This window comes from Lonchura striata, chromosome 6 (assembly GCF_050655825.1).
Source record: "Lonchura striata isolate lonStrDom1 chromosome 6, ASM5065582v1, whole genome shotgun sequence".
Classification (NCBI taxonomy): Eukaryota; Metazoa; Chordata; class Aves; order Passeriformes; family Estrildidae; genus Lonchura; species Lonchura striata.
In genome coordinates, this window is record NC_140708.1 from 3,433,823 (window position 1) to 3,451,542 (window position 17,720).

At 39.6% G+C, this 17,720-nt stretch overlaps 1 protein-coding gene across 8 annotated transcripts in view; it reads left to right on the forward strand.

Moving 5' to 3' along the window:
* Window positions 1-17,720, forward strand: part of CTNNA3 (catenin alpha 3) — a 426,948-nt gene that overhangs the window by 327,668 nt on the left and 81,560 nt on the right. For all 8 annotated transcript variants that reach the window (XR_014956237.1, XM_085583117.1, XM_085583119.1 and 5 more), the window contains one exon: window positions 16,781-16,932. Coding sequence is in view for 7 of the 8 variants with exons in the window: in XM_085583117.1 (XP_085439243.1) it covers window positions 16,781-16,932 (152 nt within the window). In the remaining variant the exon portion in view is untranslated. The remainder of the gene's footprint in view (window positions 1-16,780; window positions 16,933-17,720) is intronic.

Here is a 17,720-nt window from a genome sequence, read left to right on the forward strand (position 1 = left end):
GATTCTCATGTAAAAGCTGAGCCTGTTTTTCTTGATACTGACAGTGTTTAAAGACACTGGGAGTTGTCATTGATTTCTGTTCTGTTGCCTTGCTTTGACAGTAATATAATATACCTAAACCTGTCTGTCTCCAGAAGACAGGGAGGCATAAAACTGGTTGTGGTTGGAATGCTGGCTTGTTCCAAGGGACATTAAGCATGGTCACATCTCCAATGACTTTGCAGTACTTCAAAGAATTCATTGTCTTTACGTTGTTCAATAGGAGTGCAAAAAAGACACGTTTTTCTCATTTTCGCCTGTATTTGTGATCTGCAATGAACAGATATTGTGCTGTGAGAGAGCTGCTTGGTTTTGTTTTATTTAACTTTTTCAGCTTACAGGTAAAATGCAGGTAGGTTGCAGCCCACAGGTGTAACCTAAACCATTCTATCCCAGCTGGGTCTTTCAGGTCCAGCTGATTGCAAGGGGAAATTCACCAGGAGAGAACTCTATTTATGCTGCCATGAACACCTCAGTTAACTTTCACAATAACCAGTGAAGGGCATCCTTTATGCCTAAGGAAGAGGTAAAGTGTTACTCATGAGAAATTACTGTAGGCACAGTATAGAATTAGTGAAAACAAAATTAAAGACAAGGAGCATGCATGGAAATAGCAGAGAACTAAAAAATGGAAGAGTGAATGGGAGAGGAAATAGGAAGGATGCAAATTGGAGGTAACAGAAGGGAGAAAATGTGCATAGAGGAGCAGGTATATGTACTGTTTATTAAAGATCAAGGTTAAATTGTAGAATATATGATGAGGTAATCTATAAGAAAAGAAAGATGTTCAATTCTCTGCATTGCAGTATGCAAGGAAAGAGCAAAAGATCACTGTATCTGTCTCTTCAGCTGGAAGACATCAGATGAATTTAAGATAAAGTAGAGCTGTTCAACAGTAATATCTTAATACTGCCACAAAATGAGTCTTAAAAACTGGAGCTTAATTTCTTAGCTGAGGTATAGTCTCATGTACATCCAAGCTGTGGGCAGCCAAGTGTATTTCTTTGGCACCCTACAGTGGAGTGTCTGCTTTCTCAGGCATATTTATCCTGTTCCTCTGTTTATCCCTTCCCTTTCCCTGAACAAGAAGGAAAACCCCGAGGGACCCACACCAAGGCTCTGGGAAAGCCCCATCTCCATGGTGTGGAGCTGAGCTTTTAGCAGTTAGATAATACCAGAGCTGAGGTTGTCTCTGCAGCCTTGCTGTCCCTTGGTTTGCCCGCTGTGGGTGTGTGCCATGCCTTAGGACTGGTTATGTGCTCATGGCCAGTTGTTACCAAGCAGCTGCTTGGAGCAGGTCGCTGCATGGGCACGTGCCCGGCTCTCGGGTTAGGTGACAGGAGGCTGCTGTCCACAGGCTCACTTTGGAACACAATGAAGCACAAGGCTGTGGAAGAGAATGATGATCTCACGTTGGACGTAGTTCTAGAGAGACTGGATGATCTTGGTCTGGTACTGTGACTGTAGCTGCACTGCCAGGGGCTGTGCAGAGCTCCTGCTGTGCCCAGTCGTGCGGCTGTGCTGACGGGGTGCAGGGACGGGGCTCTGTGCTGGCCGTGCCTTGTTCCACAGCACAGTGGCAGCAGCCGTGACCCTGGGCCCGTCTGTCCCTGCTCCTGGGTGTCTGTGGGAGCAGCGTGCAGGTGCTGTGGCTGGGGAGGAGCAGCAGAGCATGGCAAGGCCACAGTGCACTGAGAATTGTGGCCCAAATCTGTGTGAAGCCCTGGGGACCCTGGGGAAGATGTTCAGCTACGGGGGGAGTGTGTTCTGGGGACGCAGGAGGTTTAGCCCAGCAGCGCCTGTTTGACTGTACAAGGGTGCAGAGTTGAGCTTGAGGCTGTGTTCTGCTATAGGTAAGGCTGTGAAAACTTTACTACTGGTGCCTCTGTCATTCCTAATGTCTGGCACTGTTCATTAGATTGAAATGCTCAGATTGTTGCATTTTGGTAGGGTTTGTGTACTGTTGTATCAAAGAAAAATGAAACCTTTAGGAGCTTTGTAAAATCCTTAAGATATTTTTTCTTCAGAACTGGAAGGGTGATCTTGTTCTGTACTTTTAAATACCAGTCTCCTCTTATTTTATTTCCTGCCAGAGTCTGCAGCAGTTAAATTTAAGTCAACAATTTATATTATGGCATATATTTGTTGGTAGAGTAAAAAGTGAATTGTAAATTTGGTCTGTAGTTCTGCTTTAATGCCAAAGTATAATAATATACATATATGTGTAAATAAATATATAAATTCTTTAGTTACTTTGATGTCTACAGATCTTGAAAAAAAAAACCAAGGAAAAGGGTGGAGACAAAGATGGGAAGTATTATAACTGCCTCAAGTCTGCAGTGGGCCAAAGATATTAAGCTTTTAGACTTTTTCTGGAGTGCTTGGGTTTGTGTTCAGTGATTTTCTTTAAAACCTTCACAGCCTTCAGTTACATTTTGGCAGTATATTTTAGCATGATATTATCTGCCAGTATGAATGAATTTATTTAGTTACACTAATGTGTGTATTTATTTAGTTCCTGGTCCCAGGATTGCTATTTTGGTCACCTTCCAGTCTCCCCTTTCCCTTCATAGCCCTTTAAGTGTGGGCTGATTATTAATACTGATCTACTATACCCGAAACAGAGCTTTCTTGTACAGTAATTTATTAATTGATTCTCCAGGGTGGATTAAATCTACTGCATTGCTTTTCTCTGGGAAAAGATAATTTACCATAGCCATAAAAAGACAAGGGTGATTTCATTATACAATCCTCCTTCTATCTTGGGCTTTTTATTCAGCTTTTCCATTTCTTGCAAGCCTATATGCACAAGCTAATGGCTTGTATTTTCTTGGCTGCTTCACTTGCCTTTTTCAATTCCAGTTTACAGGTTTGTCACAGCAGCTTATGTGAAATGACTGGCAGTTTCCTTTGTCTCCTGCCTCGAGTCTTCTGCAGTAGGGATTGTCTGTTCTTCAGAAATGTGACTCTCTCTTACCCAAAGGGCACCCTCCAGAGAGGAAATGCAAGAGGGGCTGTCTCTTCCCTCCTGCCTGCTCTAACAGTTACTACTTACCTTGTCATCTTCTGGCAAAGCCACCTGAACCACCATGGGGGACAGGAGCACTTCCAGAGACTTCACTGGCTTTCCTAAGGTGTATCTTCAGATAGGATCCTCAGGTGGGCTGAATGGGCAGCTGAAGGTCCTTATCTCTTGTAGAACAAGAGATCTTGTTGTAGAAAAAATACCAATATGGCTGATTTTATTCTAAATTTTTTATTTAATTGTTGGCTAAAATGAGGCGAATGGACCTTATTCTGTGGGGCACCCAAAAATCGTAAGTTTTTATTAATTTAGAAAGATTAATTTATAATTTTATTAATTTAGAAAGTTTTTAATGAAAAAGTATTTTAATGAAATAGTTGTTCATCACTGTCAGAATAAGATCTAAAGAGAATACTTGCTGTTCAAGTCTGTTTAGTATCCATTGATTTTTACTCTTGCTTATGAAACTTAAAGAAGAAGATTGATTCTTGTCACTTCAAAATATGTAAAAAAAGAAAATCCCCAAAACATTTGAAGAAGGAGAGAGGCCTGAGTATGCATACTTATGGAATTGATGAACTTGTGAAATTGGTGCATAGCTCAGACAAGGAACAGCTTAAGAAAAAAAAAAATGGGCCAAGAAAAACACTGAGGGTATTTGCATGACTTAACCTAAATTATGTTTTTTGTTAAGTTACATGATGATTGTAAGATAATAACTTAAGAAATAGTCCTTGATTCTTGTGGTTGTTACTCTATTACAGAGTCAACAACCTCCATTTGGTGGAGTTTGTAGGGCTCTGTTTGGATTCCTTCTGTGAAATTCTGTTAAAAATGCTGGCTTTAGAAACTCAATTTTGCTTCTGATGTAAGAATGTTCTGAAAAACAGGGGGAAAGACCAACATTTTTGGGTTCCAGGTAACCAAAAAATCACCCTGAACATTGTAATTTCTTTTTGCCAATCTTCTCTTCATTTCCTCTAGCTCAAAAATATCTTTGCTTCACTGTTAATAACAGTGTAATGCCCATGTTGATTATAGGCACTGTGTGGGTGTTAAAGTGCCTTTAAGTGCACATCTGCTTCTTTAAAATGCTGTTGCACTTAGTGATCATTTAAAGCACTGAGAAGAAACTGCTCTCCAGTGCACTGCTCCCCCAGGCCTTGCTCAGTGCCAGCTTCAGAGTGCCCAGCACAGATGCACTGTTCAGGGCAGTCCTTGAACACACTCAGTCTCCTTCTCAAGAGAAATCTTAGTAAGAGCAGCATTGAAAATGCAGCGTTGTTTTGAAAGAAATATGTGTTTCTGAAGGTAATAACTTTGTTTTTGCGGTGTTCAGTTGAGTTTTGATGCTTTTTTGGTTGTTAGGTCACTTTCCTGGATTAGGATCATAAATATTTTTCTGCTGCCGGCTATGGATTTGGCACATGTGGTCTTGCCCCAACTACGTTTCATGGGGAGTGGGAGGGAGGTAGGGAGTGGTCTCTTGGTTTGAGTGACATTGGTGGAAGAACTGGAAAAGTGAGGCTGTTTTATGAATTCTAAATCTTGCTCCTATGCTAAGGAATTTGCCACTTCGATGAAGCCTGGTTTACCTGCAGTCTAGTTTTGGAGCAGAGGACACTTGGGGAAGCCTTCTTTAAAGTCAGAACACCACTGAACACCAGTGCTGTCTTTGCTTCTGCAATTTCCACAGCCCCTACAGGGAAAGTGAGGATGGCAGTACACTAATGGGCAGTAATGGCTTTTCTTTCCTCTCTCTAGTGTTTTGTGGGCTGGGATTTTTGTTGGTTTGTTGGGTTTTTTCAAGTAGAATTACCCTTCTGTAGTCATTGTGTGTAACATTTTGTGATAAATCTTCCCTCACTTGGAGCTACATTAGGAAGTGACTTGTGACTTTCCAATGTCTGTATAACTTTAATATATCCCTTTTAGTATATCTCTCTCTCTCAGATCTTAAGGACCACTAGATTGGTCTGGTTCAGTAGAGTCCCTTCATTAATGACAGCCCTTCCCTAAGCTGATAACAAGATCAGGGAGCTCTGCTCTGCCTTTTACTGTGTTTTTTTAACTGAAGCAAACTCTCGAACTTGCACAAGATTATCTCTATGCCCATGTCAAAACCACTCCTTTAATTTCAGCTGTGACTTTCTTGCACAAGCTCTGAAGTGCCTTGACCTCCGTAATGTTACAGACATTGCATTCACTTCCAGCTCTGTAACCTTTCCAGTTATTTGGAATGTATTTTCCAGAGCCTCTGGGGACACAGTTTTATCTCATTACTGTTGTCATAATGTTTATCTTGCAGTCTTGCATCTACAAACCCTCATGATATTGCTACTTTGCATTTTTGGGGAGTTGCAAGTGTGCTGTGTCTGTTGCACTTGTTAGTGGTTAATTTGCTGTGTCTCAAGCATCAGTTGATTATTTATTTCCTTTGCCAGTCCACATTCAAAGAATCTTTTCATCCTGTCGTCTTTTAGAACAGTGTAATACGTTGGAGATGGCATCTTTCTTATAGAAGCTGAAGTTTTTGTCTATTTTATAATTTTTTTGCAGTACAAACATTTTTGTTCTCAATGAGCTGCTTTGGCTTCATCTTCACATTCATGATGTGTCCTGGAGCCAGCTGGTCAGATCTACCTGTTGCGTTATCCCAGTACATACTAGAGTCTTTGGAATACTTTGGAATTTACCACTCTTCTGACCATTTGTGTCAGAGCATGATTTGCCTAATCCTAAGCAGGATTGTGAACTGAGTAACTTGAATCCAGTCTCAGTAAGGATTTCATTAGACCTGAAAAACTGCAGTATCTTTTTGTTCTTCAACTGTAGCTCATTCTTAAGTTCTTAGAAATAACTTCCTACCTAGAATTTACAGAAAGCACCTTTCACAGTTTTCATTTTTGCATGTAATACATTATGTTTTATAGTAAAAGTTATAATTTTTTGACATGCTCTATCATAATCAGAATTAAATGATTGCCCCACCTTCTTCCAATAATACTTTCAACTACATGCATCCAACTCGATTTAAGATATTTTTAGTGATTCCTTGCTGGCAGCATGCCCTCAGCTCTTCATGCTTCCTTCCTTAGAAACCATGAACTTCTAGATCTGGAAATGATGCAGTAGCTCTTGATGGGGGAAGCATATGCATAATTCAGTAGCATTTATATATGCCTGTATATGTGTGTTTGGATTATAAATCTGTTAGCGTAGTAAAATTGATTCTTGCTGAAATCATAAATGATAAGCTTGGCTTCATCATGTCTCAGTAAGTCTGTCACCACCATTCATTGTACTATTTGGAGAAGTGGCATTGAATTCATTACATACCAAATAAATTTCTGTAAATAGGGCTTCTCCTCACTTTCTGGGGACTGTATTGTGTTTTCTGCTAGAATCCCCCTGCTGGGCAAGGTCGTCTCTGAAGCTGGTTTTGTTTGTTTTGTGTCACAGTGGATGAGAACACCAGACCACCTCAGTTTACCCAGTGCTATTAAACAGCTGCAGTTGTTTGGAATGATTCAGTAGGCAGCAGATAAAGTGTAAGGATTGCATCCATCAGAATTGAAGCATTTGTCATGGAGTTTCATGCAGAAATGTACAACTGTCACTCACACGGGTTTTTGATTTTTTGTCAGACATAAAAATTCAAGGGTAGACAGCTTCAGTCAGCAGATGGGAAGGTCTGTATCTTGGTACTGTGCAAAAAAGTTGTCGCAGAATTCCTCATCCTTCCCAAGCACTGTGAAATAGCAGCCATGCTTTGCTCATGGAGTACTGGGCCTTAGCAGCCAGGCAGGCAGGAAACTGGTGATGACCCCCTGATCAACCAGAGCGTTTAGGGAAAACCCATTGATGTTTCAACAGCTTGTTTAGTTCAGGGGTTTGTTGTTCTTGTCCTTTGGGTTCAGTTTTATAATTTCTTTCCTTTCCTGAAGCTTCAAGTAGCACTCCCTGTACCAGAACATTAGTGTTTTCCCAGGAACCTTATTTATGGTATTGAGGGAGGCTTGAAATGATTTCCTGATACTGATTCCTTGGTCTGAAGTCAGAAGTGTTTAGTGAGCAGTTCTGGATGATATCAGCATGCTGTTGGTTTTGATATGCTTATTTTTTAGGAAAAGGAGACTAGATTTCAGGAAATAATGTGAAGCAGATCTCTGAGGAAGCATTCATGATAAAAGAAACAATATTTAATGATAGTATGCCAAAAATCAAAGTCAGTACATGAATTATAACAGGAGTGCCAAAATAAGATGGGAAAGATCTAAGAATGTGATCCTTGAAAAGAGGATGGTATTCACTGTACACTTTCCAAAGTAGGCCTTGTCAAACTGAAACTGTTGGGGAAAAGCTTTCTGGAGAGCAGGGATGCTGCAGGATGGGCTGGTCCTTAGTGCAGGTGATTTGTGAGAAGGGGGAGAGACTGAGAGTTGAACGTGGGGACGTGGCAGCCAAGGGACAGTGGACAGAGACCTGCAACTTCCCCAGAGAGTTCAGTGACTCTGGTGCCACTCACTCTTGGTAGAGACACGTGGCACAGCTAAGGGCAGTGGCCACAAGCTGCAGCAGAGAAAATCAGGGAGAATGTGGGCAGAGTGAGGGATTTGTTCACTGCAGTACAGCACTAGAACAGAGATGCAGTGACATTTCTGTCTTTAAAGGTTTTCCTGACTTAGCTAGACAAAGCTGTGACTGACCTGATGTTGTGTTGGTCTTATGTCTAAGGAGGTGATACACAGAATCCTTTTCAAATTATGTATGTAGGATCTTTTTCCTTGTGTTAGACATCAGCTGCATTCACTTAAGAGCCATATTTTCTGGGTTATTAAATGTTTTAATGTGTGCATTCATACTCTGCTGTAGTAATCTCAAATTCTTAGGGAAGAGTTCTTTCTGTGCTTGGTGACTTGCTTGTTATTAGAAATACATATTGTTACTATTAAGAAGGACTTTGAGTGTAAAAATGCTTGCATATGCTTTATTCAAAATCTGCAAATTTCTCCAGGATGTTAATACAGGCCTCTAATATGAAGTGTTGTGTATTAAATGGTGGTCAAGCATAGAACCATTGCAAATGGATGTAGTGCATTTGTGTGGTTTAGTCTGATATGTTTCCAAATAGGCAAAGAAGCATTTAGAACCTGTAGGTGCTCTGTTTTCCACAGTGTTTGTTTATTCTTCAGTGTGTTCTTTTCAAACCATGGTAATTACTTTCTTTTCCTGAGAACTAATAGTAAAATTTTCAGCAGTGCTTCAGATTTCTTTCCAGTAACAACATAGTCCTCTTTTGTTTATTTAATTTGTCCACTTGTTGTACTTCTATTTTATCCTGTGGGATAGGTAAGTAAGACCTAAAAACATATTTAGAGTTTGTATCTTAATAGTATTAGAAGCAATTATTCAGTTTTTAACCATTGTTTGTGAGCTGATAACTGGCTTCCTTGAATCTTCAATAGTCTGCTGTTATGTATCTTGGAGGAAAATCATTATGTCTGCATTGCAGGTTGGGAGGAGGCTGTCTTGCAGTCCATCTTTATAAGCTCTAAACCCCAAGAAAAGAACAAAACCACCTTGGGAACCTTTTCAGTCTCTTCACAGAACTGGATGTAGCAGGAAATGCAATTGGCAGTCCTTCTCGTGTCTGTCAGCAGCCCAGTGCAGTTGGAGTTCTCCCTCAGTGTCTGTGCAGAACAGTCAGTACGTGTTGTTACAAGTGATACTCCAGCTGTTCCTTTGCTTTCTTTAGCTGAAGAACTTTCCCCTGCTGATGACAGTAGCGTTAGCACTAATAGCCATAAATATTGCTAATTTATTTAAACTGTAGTTGCTGGAGAGATTTCAGGTAAATACTGAAGAAGGTTCAGTTGGTAGGCAGTTGGGTAAGGCAAGATTTCTTTGTTGGGCAGAACGTGTAATACAGGATGCAGTTATGGTCAGCATGCTGAGTGCCAGCAGCCCCTTCAGGTTCTTGCTTTGAGCCCTTAGAGAGAGCCACTTTGTCACCTTGGCCACAGACAAGCTGCCCATTGGTATTTTACCTTCTGCAACTAGCAAGTTTATTGCTCTCAAGCTATTATATGCTACAACTGAACATTCTCATTAAATGTACCAGCATCCCTTTATCATTGTTGATTTTAATCCATTTCAGTTTACTGTGTTCTAATAACGAAGCTTACATGGTGGCCTTCAGCAATTAGAACCTGGCAGCAGCTGCTGCAGTGGGTTTGGAATTGGCTCCTTGGTAGTCGTGCAGCCCTGGGCTTCCTCTTCCTTCTGACTGGTGCCAGAGTTTGTGATCCCACTGAGCAGAGTCCCACTGCTCTGAGGGGCTGCAGCAAAGGCACGAAGCACACACACAGTCTGTCACGAGTCACTGCTTTCTGAATCATTCTGAAGCTAGCTCTGAATATTAAATTTAGAGACAGTGTTTTTCTGGCACCATTCAGAAAAATATCTTCTCTGCAGTTGACAGCATTTATTGGTCTTTCACTGTAATTAAGTGTTTGAGGATTTTGGCTACCGAGATGTATTTTTCTTCTGCTTACTTTTTAAATGTCAGCAGTCTTCCATGAAATATAATTCTTCTATTCTTCTTGATGAAATTATTTAAATTATTCCAAGTTACTATTGTAGTAGACATAGAACTAAAATGTAGTGACCCTTTTCCCAATACATTTTATCCAAGGAGATTTTGTCTTGTATGTTTTTGTTGTTTGCTGATGTATGTCAAAAACACAGTATCTGACTGCCTAAAAACCTAAAAAGCTGTATTGATTTTCTGATGTTTCTGAGTGGGATATGCTGCTTTTTTCCTTTTTTTTTTTTTTTTTTTTTCTTTTTTTTTGTCTTTGGGCCAAAAAAGCTTGGAATCTTGTGCAGTTTTATTCTTTATGGCTAATTCAATTAATTTCAGGCTTTCTAGGTTGATGCTACACTCACTGGGAACCAGATTTCTAAAAAGACAATATTTCTAGTAATCTAGCAAAATATCTGGCTGCATTTCAAAATTAGTAGTTTAAATTGTTGTCTGCTGTTACTGTTTTGAAGACCAGCTCATTGTCAGAGTAGTTATATTTGGGAAAATATGTCTCAGTTACATGTTCTGAGCTTCTGAAACTGCACTGGTGTCTCCTGAACTAAAGTTACTGTAGTACATGAAGTAAGTTCAGCACCACTGCTGCGCCCCCTCCATAAGGACTGGCTGGGGATCACAGACAAGTCTGTTGGTAACTGCTGTGCTCAGTTGTTTCTTCCCACTTTTCTCCCTTATAGGGTGACTGTAAGGTCTGTGTGAATTGCCCCATTCTCTAGTTTTGGTTTATAGCACAGTGCATCTACAATGCAACCCAAACAGGGTTCACAGAGAGGGGTTCGGGGTGACTGCAATTTTATTTTTTATTAAACTCTCAGGACTTTTCTTTCTCACTTAAATTACAAAAAAGCTGCTCTCTGTTCAGCCAGTCTCTCTTACATAGAATGAAGTTACTTGCTCCCCACAAGGACTTCAGTTTCCTCTTAATTTCCTTTTTATGGCATTTTCTGTGTCCTTCTCAGTCCATTTGGAAAATCCCAATTTGGGAGTATCAGCAGCCTGTAGAAATTGCCTGGTGCGTTAATTGCCTCTTTGCTCTTGCTGGCTGAGCTTCGGCTGTGTTCGGGGTTTTTTTTAGGTACAGACTATGGGTATTTACTAGTCTTAGTTTCTGTGTAGCTATGTGCCTTTCCATGTAGTGCAGATTGCTCTAAATGAAGTCCAGAGACTGTACTTGAAGGAAGGAAGGGCATGTTCTGGGCTGTGAACTGAACTGAGGAGTAGTTCTTGTTTCCACAACTTGTGGATGCCATGCTGTAGCAGGGGACTGATGAGACAAGACAGGCCCACATGGTCCACACTGTCTGCTGTGAGAATGAGAAATAAATTCTGAAATTCCTCTCATCTGTCCTAGGGGGAAATGTCATTCTCATCTGGGATTTCATGGTCAGTCTGTCCTTGAGCATGGCAGCAAAATGTATTAGGTCGAGGACTTCAAAAAAAGGAGGATTATGTAAATGATTGAAATTATCTTTCTGCTCTTTTGGATGCTGTGACCTGTCTCTAATGAGGTCCTTATAGAGGGAAATTCATCTACTCCCTCCAAAGCATGCCCACAAAGAAAGGCTTTGAAGATTGCTGAGAGAGGGATCCCACTGAAGCTTTGAGCTGTGATGTTCAGATGCAGGGCACTGCTTTGATTCCCAGGTGCAGTGTTCCATGCCTTTGCAGGCTGTGGTCCAGGGATTCCCGAGTCCCAATCCCCTGTGCCTGTACATTACAGAGAGCAGGGGCTGGGGTGTACATCTGAACTGTCCTGCTGCAAAGCAAAACAACTGTGTACAGGTAGGAAGCTGAATCATTGTAATGGGTGTGTTTAGGGGAGGAATAAACTAGGGTTATTTCAAAATTAAAAGCAGAAATTTACTGGATTGTTACTCATTAATTACACATGCTGCCAATAATTAGGTCTCACTTGCTATCAATATTTTCTCATATTCAGGACAGTTAACTCCTAAAAATCTTACCCTTGTTAGCTGTGAAGATCTAGTACCACAAAATTGCTGTCATGTTCAGCAAAGTTTATGTATAAATATGTCTGGAAACATATGCATGCAAAAATATTCATGATGTCCACTTGTATATAGCTAAGTAATTCTCTGTATATTTATATATATACACACATGTATATACATGCTCAGCTGTGTGCTTGTCTGCCAGCTTTGCAAGCTGCAAAATATACAGCTGCAGCTGGCACAGGTCTGAGTTAGAGAAGCAGATACTGATTACAGCTTGCTTTTGTTAGGAAACTTTTTATGTGCATCAGGCCTCTGCCTGAGCTACTTCATGTTGTATTACACTGTTATTATGCAGAAACTTTGGCATGAAATACTAAATTCCATTAGGATAATTTATAGATCTGTATGTTCTAAATAGTCAAGGAGGGGACAGTGGGGGATTTGGAGATCGTGCCTCTCGTACACTGGCCTAGGATTGAAACTGCCAGAGGAATATAAACTCTTTCAGGTGTTGTAAGTTCCACCAATAGTTAATCTCTTCTCCTGCATAAAACCTATAAGCTTGTTACCAAATAAGGTGAATGTTAATGTGAGGGGTATATCAAATACATATGGTCACAAGGCTCTTCTGCTTCTTTCATATACATATATATGTATATATATGTAAATGTGTCTCTTAGAAAGGCATTGGACATAGTGGCATAGTAAAAAGTTACCAATGTAAAATTGTATCACAGAAATAGAGGCTTGAATGAAGGGTCTGTACCATAGTGAAATTAGCTTCAGAAGCAGCTTCATGTTCTGATTGCGTTATGTGGATTTGTAAGAGTCACATGTGGTTGGAGTTGCAAAACCTGCTTGTGTTATTCAGTTCAACCTTTTGCAGTGAGTGCACAGTACTCTCTTCTTGCAGTAATTCCATTATTGTTTCAATGTATTTTGGAACACCTCTAATGAAGCTATCTCCATCAGTCACTGAAACAATCTGTTCCATTCTGAATTGTGTATTGGGTGCAGTGACTCAGGCTTCTGCCAGCAGATCCCTTTTATTTCACATGGCGTCCCTTAGCCAGCACAGTTGCCTCAGCTTAGATGGGTTTTATGTTTTAATTCTTTATATACCATTCTGGATTGCAGTGACATCAAGAGTACGCATAATACTTAGCAGTAAAATTGGCTTTCTGGAATAAGCAGTGTTCTTACCATCTGAAATTCTTAAATACCTTTCGAGAAGAAATTTGCAAATGCTTATTTTTTAATCACAGGAAGTGCAAACTATTATTTGATCTCAAAGTGTGTAATTAAAGAAGTACCAAAAAAAGGCTGTGTGATTATTAACTAGATTTCTTACTTTCTCTAGTATTACCTTGCATTTAACAGGTGGCTGGTTTTAATCTTTACAACCATTCTTTTCTTTACTTCCACTGAATTTTTGTAACTGGAAAGCTACTTAAATCCTCTGTAAGCAATCTGTATATACCCATCACACTGACTTCCACGCTAGGTGATCAGATTTTGGGGGAGTAGTAAAGTACTTGAGATACACACCTCTTGTGTCAAGTCACTTCTGATACTGCCACCACCTGTGCCATAGGTCTGGGTTGCACACACCTCTTTTAGCTTGCCTGCCTGCACATTTACTTTATTTCAGTGCTCTGCTGTCCTGCTAGTTTCATATGAAACTCATCCAGTAGCCTTTTAGGTCTCACTTGACTGTACTTCAGGTGAGCTTTTGCAAGTTTTCATCCTCTTAGAGTCCTAATTAATGACTAGTAACTTACCCTGATTTTCTTACCTTCAGAAGGAAAACCATTTTTTCACTCCAGCTTGCCCAAATTAATTTTTTAAAATGACCTTTTTTTAATGGCTTTTCTTTGAGCACTGAGGATGTCTGCAGGTGGCTGAATCCCCAGGAGAGTGGTGGCCTGTGCTGAAAGGCCACTGGAGTTAAGGCAAAGCTGTGGCAGGGTTCAGGGTGTGGAGCTGGGCTCTGAAGCTGTGCTGCAGGGAGCTTCAGGCACTGCCTGTGCTCTCACTTCCTTTTCAAAGCTGCCTTTGAAGGAGTCCTTCTCCAATCTTTGTTCCAGTGGGAGCTCTCCAGCCTTTTCCCAGTCTGCTGGCAACACTGGATGAGTTGTTCACAGTCTCTGTACATGCAGATAAACACCGAAGGGAAAATTCGGTTATTTACCACAAATTCTTTTTCTTAAGATAAATTGTGGGTTTGCTAGTTTCATCCCTTTTTTTTTTCCCTGAGTGAAGAACTGTAAGGATTTTGAATTAGAAGCAAGAAGTAAATTTTTTTCTGGTCAGTTCTAGGAGGTGGTGACTGCTCACGTCTGGTCAGGTGTGTTTGTTTTGCCAAGACACTCCTTAGGTGAGTGTTGGACACGTGTGGCCAGTTTGGCTTTGCAGACTGTTGGTTTTTCACTGTAAGCTGCTTTAATGGTGACTGAAGTAATCACTTAACACAGCTGAGTTAAGAGGTACAAGCACAGTGGCTTGTGCTCTCACCTATTGGCAGTGGCCTTCTGCAAAGCTGAGAATCTGTTTTCTTGATCATTTTACTGGTAAAAATAACAGGCGCAGAGTTGCAAATTGGAATAAAGGGCTTAGTGAAATTCAGTTTTCTGTGTGAAGAGCTAAGCCCTAACAGCTATTAAACTACAAGCTGGGTTCATTAGTTGGTTTTGATTGAAGCTTACAAAATCAAGCAAAAATATTAGAGGACTAAGAAGACATGCCTACAAGGAAATATGAAAGTGTTATTTAAAAAAACAGGAATTAGGAAATACTTGATGAATTTTAAAGTAAATTGGGTTAATTTCAGGAATCTATTTTTGATAATGTGAATTGTTTAATTACTTTAGGGACTTTGAACATTATGCTTATGAACATATTAGTATTTTCCAAACATCCTCGTTTCTGTATCTTTCCCCTCAGGGAAAGCAGAATTACAGATGCTCATATTGAAATTTACTTTTATTTTTTGTTGCAGAGAAACAAAATGGAACACAAAGAAAATAGAAATAAAATGTACAAATAAAACAAACAAATCCCAATAAAAATTTAGTAATTGTCAGTTTCCTAACACTTGATATTTTTAAATTTTACTTGTTTTATTTTGTTTTTGAAAGACTGAAAAAAAATGGGTAATTTCTACCTGTTCTCAGTTCCATCCACTTCTTCGCTATATTTAGGCTGTCTAGAAAAATAAAACCAAGTACAGGAAAGATGCACGTTATTGTTGTAATCCAATCCACTTAATGCAGTATTTCAGAGTGTTGCCTGAACATTTGAGGCCTATGAAGTATTTTGGATGTCAGTTATCCATAGCTAAGAGCTCATATATGCACCAAAATGCTCTTTTTTAGAATTCATTGGTTGGGAGCTCAAAACTGAAATAAATCCCAGTAGTCTTGGATTTGAGGGAGTTATCCTATCACTTACAGGGGAAATGACCAGGAAATAAGGCCTTTTTGATAGCCCAAGTGTATTTTCACACTTCATTAGCAGGTTGGTGTGTACATGTTTTAGAACTGCAGTATAGTCTTGTGCTTTAATTGTCTGTGTAGAAGTGCTGTTGCTGCAAAGCCCCATCTGAAATGCTGCTGGAGGAGGGCCCTGAGGTGGTGGTTCTGTACTCAAGTGCAGCCTGGGTTGCTCCCCTTGGAATTATTTTGATAGTCTAGAGGCCAGAATCTTTGTTTAACTAGAAATAAAACCATTATGAAATGATGAAAAGTTCTCAGTGGTAGTTCTTTGATTTTTTTTTTTTAAGCAATAAATAGATACTTGTTCTCCTTAATTATTTTATGTGGTTGCAAATGGAAAAATGTACCTTGTATTTTTTCTGTTCTATTATAAATCTTTCTACTGACCTTTTTGAAGGTGAGACAATTCCAGTGATATTCTGAAGAGGGTAGCTCTGATTTTAAATACCCCATTTTTCAAATTAAGTGGCAGCTACTTGTTGGCTCAAAGACAGAATGAATTCAACTATCTCCAAGTGTTATGTTGGGTCTCCTCATCAACGTTAGGGAGGAAAGCATTATTACTACTACTGCTACTTAATACTAAAGTATTCAGTTACCAGGTTTTCTAATTCAGAAATGCAGTTGTCTTCAGCTGAAGCTTTGTCTGCCTGCAGATTTATTATATACTTCAAGATTTGCCTGGAATGTTCCACATTAATTGTATTAGTAGTAGTGCTTTCGTGTGCTAAGAATTTGTGAATTGCACAGTGTGGAATTGTGGAGTGGAGGCTGGAACACAAACAGTATTGGTGTTTGAAACCAACACATTGCCGGAGAGACAGCTTTAGTACCACGAGGTTTGTTATTCATATTGAATGTTACACAAGTTGAGTTTTATCCTTTTGCATTTATTTCTTCTATGTCCTCAGACTTCAAATGACAGGAAATGGGTTTGGTCTGGGCTTGTTTGAGGTCCTTCTGTGTGTGTGATGGATTTTCCATCTGCATTTCTTCCATATTCTGTGCTTGGCTTCCTTTGCTTCAGGTTGGTGTGAAGGGTTGAGGGCGATACAGTGCTGCAGGGTCACTATGCAGAATAAGGCCCTGGAGCATCAGAAGGAAATGCCCAGGCCATTCTGGGCAAAGCACAGGTTAATATCAACCCGACTCGAAATGCACAGTTTGTTTGATTCAAACAAGATGAATTGCCCTGGTAAATTTGGGTCACAGTTGTGGAACTTTCTCAGTGGAAGAATAAGCATCAATCTTCTGCTGGTTACATCTCCCTTCAGACTGAAAGCAGATTGTGAAATAGTGCAAGTCTTTTCAGCACTGGTTCCAAGTTTAAGCCAGGTTGTTCATCCTGATTCTTTGGGTAAAATTGCTATTGAAGTCAACAACAAATATTTACAACTGCTTCCCCAGCTCCCCTTTTAAAATTTCTTTCTTCTTTGTAGTACTGTACAACTACCCACTTACTGTGGGCATATTTATAACTGTAATAAAAACTACAAATGTATTCTTGCTTAAAAGTAATTGCACTATTACAGTAATGCTTTTTAGAAAATAAACTTTTTATCAATGTCAGATGTTGTGCCAAAAAGAAAAAAACCTACATGTTCTATCCCTTTTATGCTCACTGAATTTTGTTTGTTTGTTTGTTTGTTTTTTTAAATAGTGATTCCGGAGTTTATTAGTCAAGTAAATATTGCATTGGAGAGCTTAAGCAAGAACACAGTGCATCTGTTTGATGACAACCAGTTTGTTGACATTTCCAAGAAGGTGTATGATACGATTCACAGCATCAGGTGCTCTGTCATGATGATTCGGGTAAGTTTGGTATTTGTTCTTTTCATATTCATGTCTGAGATGGATCAGGATGTCAGAGCATTTTTGGGAGTGTTTGGAACTGTGTGTGTGATAAGTGCCCCCAAGCTCATATTCAGGTTGAACTGGCCTGGGAAATTTGGGTTACAGTGAAACGTGTGGTTGTAACTCCAGAAGTCTAGAACTGCATTGAGTACCACATCAGAATGTTGCATTAAAATGTGTTTACTTCTTTAAAAATACATAGTTATGTTTGGTTGGTAAAGATCTTTGTTCACTTCATTCATTCCTAACTTGCAGCTACAGAACCAAATCTTCTTGTAGTTCTTCAGTTTTAACCTGTGGAATGTAGGAGAGAGAGTATTTCCAGGTGATTCTGATATTCCCATATCAAATTCTTTCAGCCTTACACCAAAAGACTCAACCTGATTTCTTTGTCTTGCACAATTATGATCACTGCGCTTATGCTTGTGTTTTTCCTGAAGTTCAGAAAGTGAATCAAAGCAGCTTCTTTTTAAAATTCAAGACAGAATTCTGTCAGATGCAGAATTTCCCCAAATATCTTCATAAAAAATGGTAAAAAACTAAACTGCAATGTCTGCATGTTCAGTAATTTCATTTTAAAATAAGATTAAACATTAATAGCAATATAGATTTTTCAAAGAAAATTTTTCTTTTGCATTGACTTTGCAATTGAGGACATGGTAAGAAACATTCCTTTTCTTGTGACTACAAACCCATCAGAGCCCAGCCTGACCTATGGAGGTGGGTATGCTGCTCCACTCCATTTC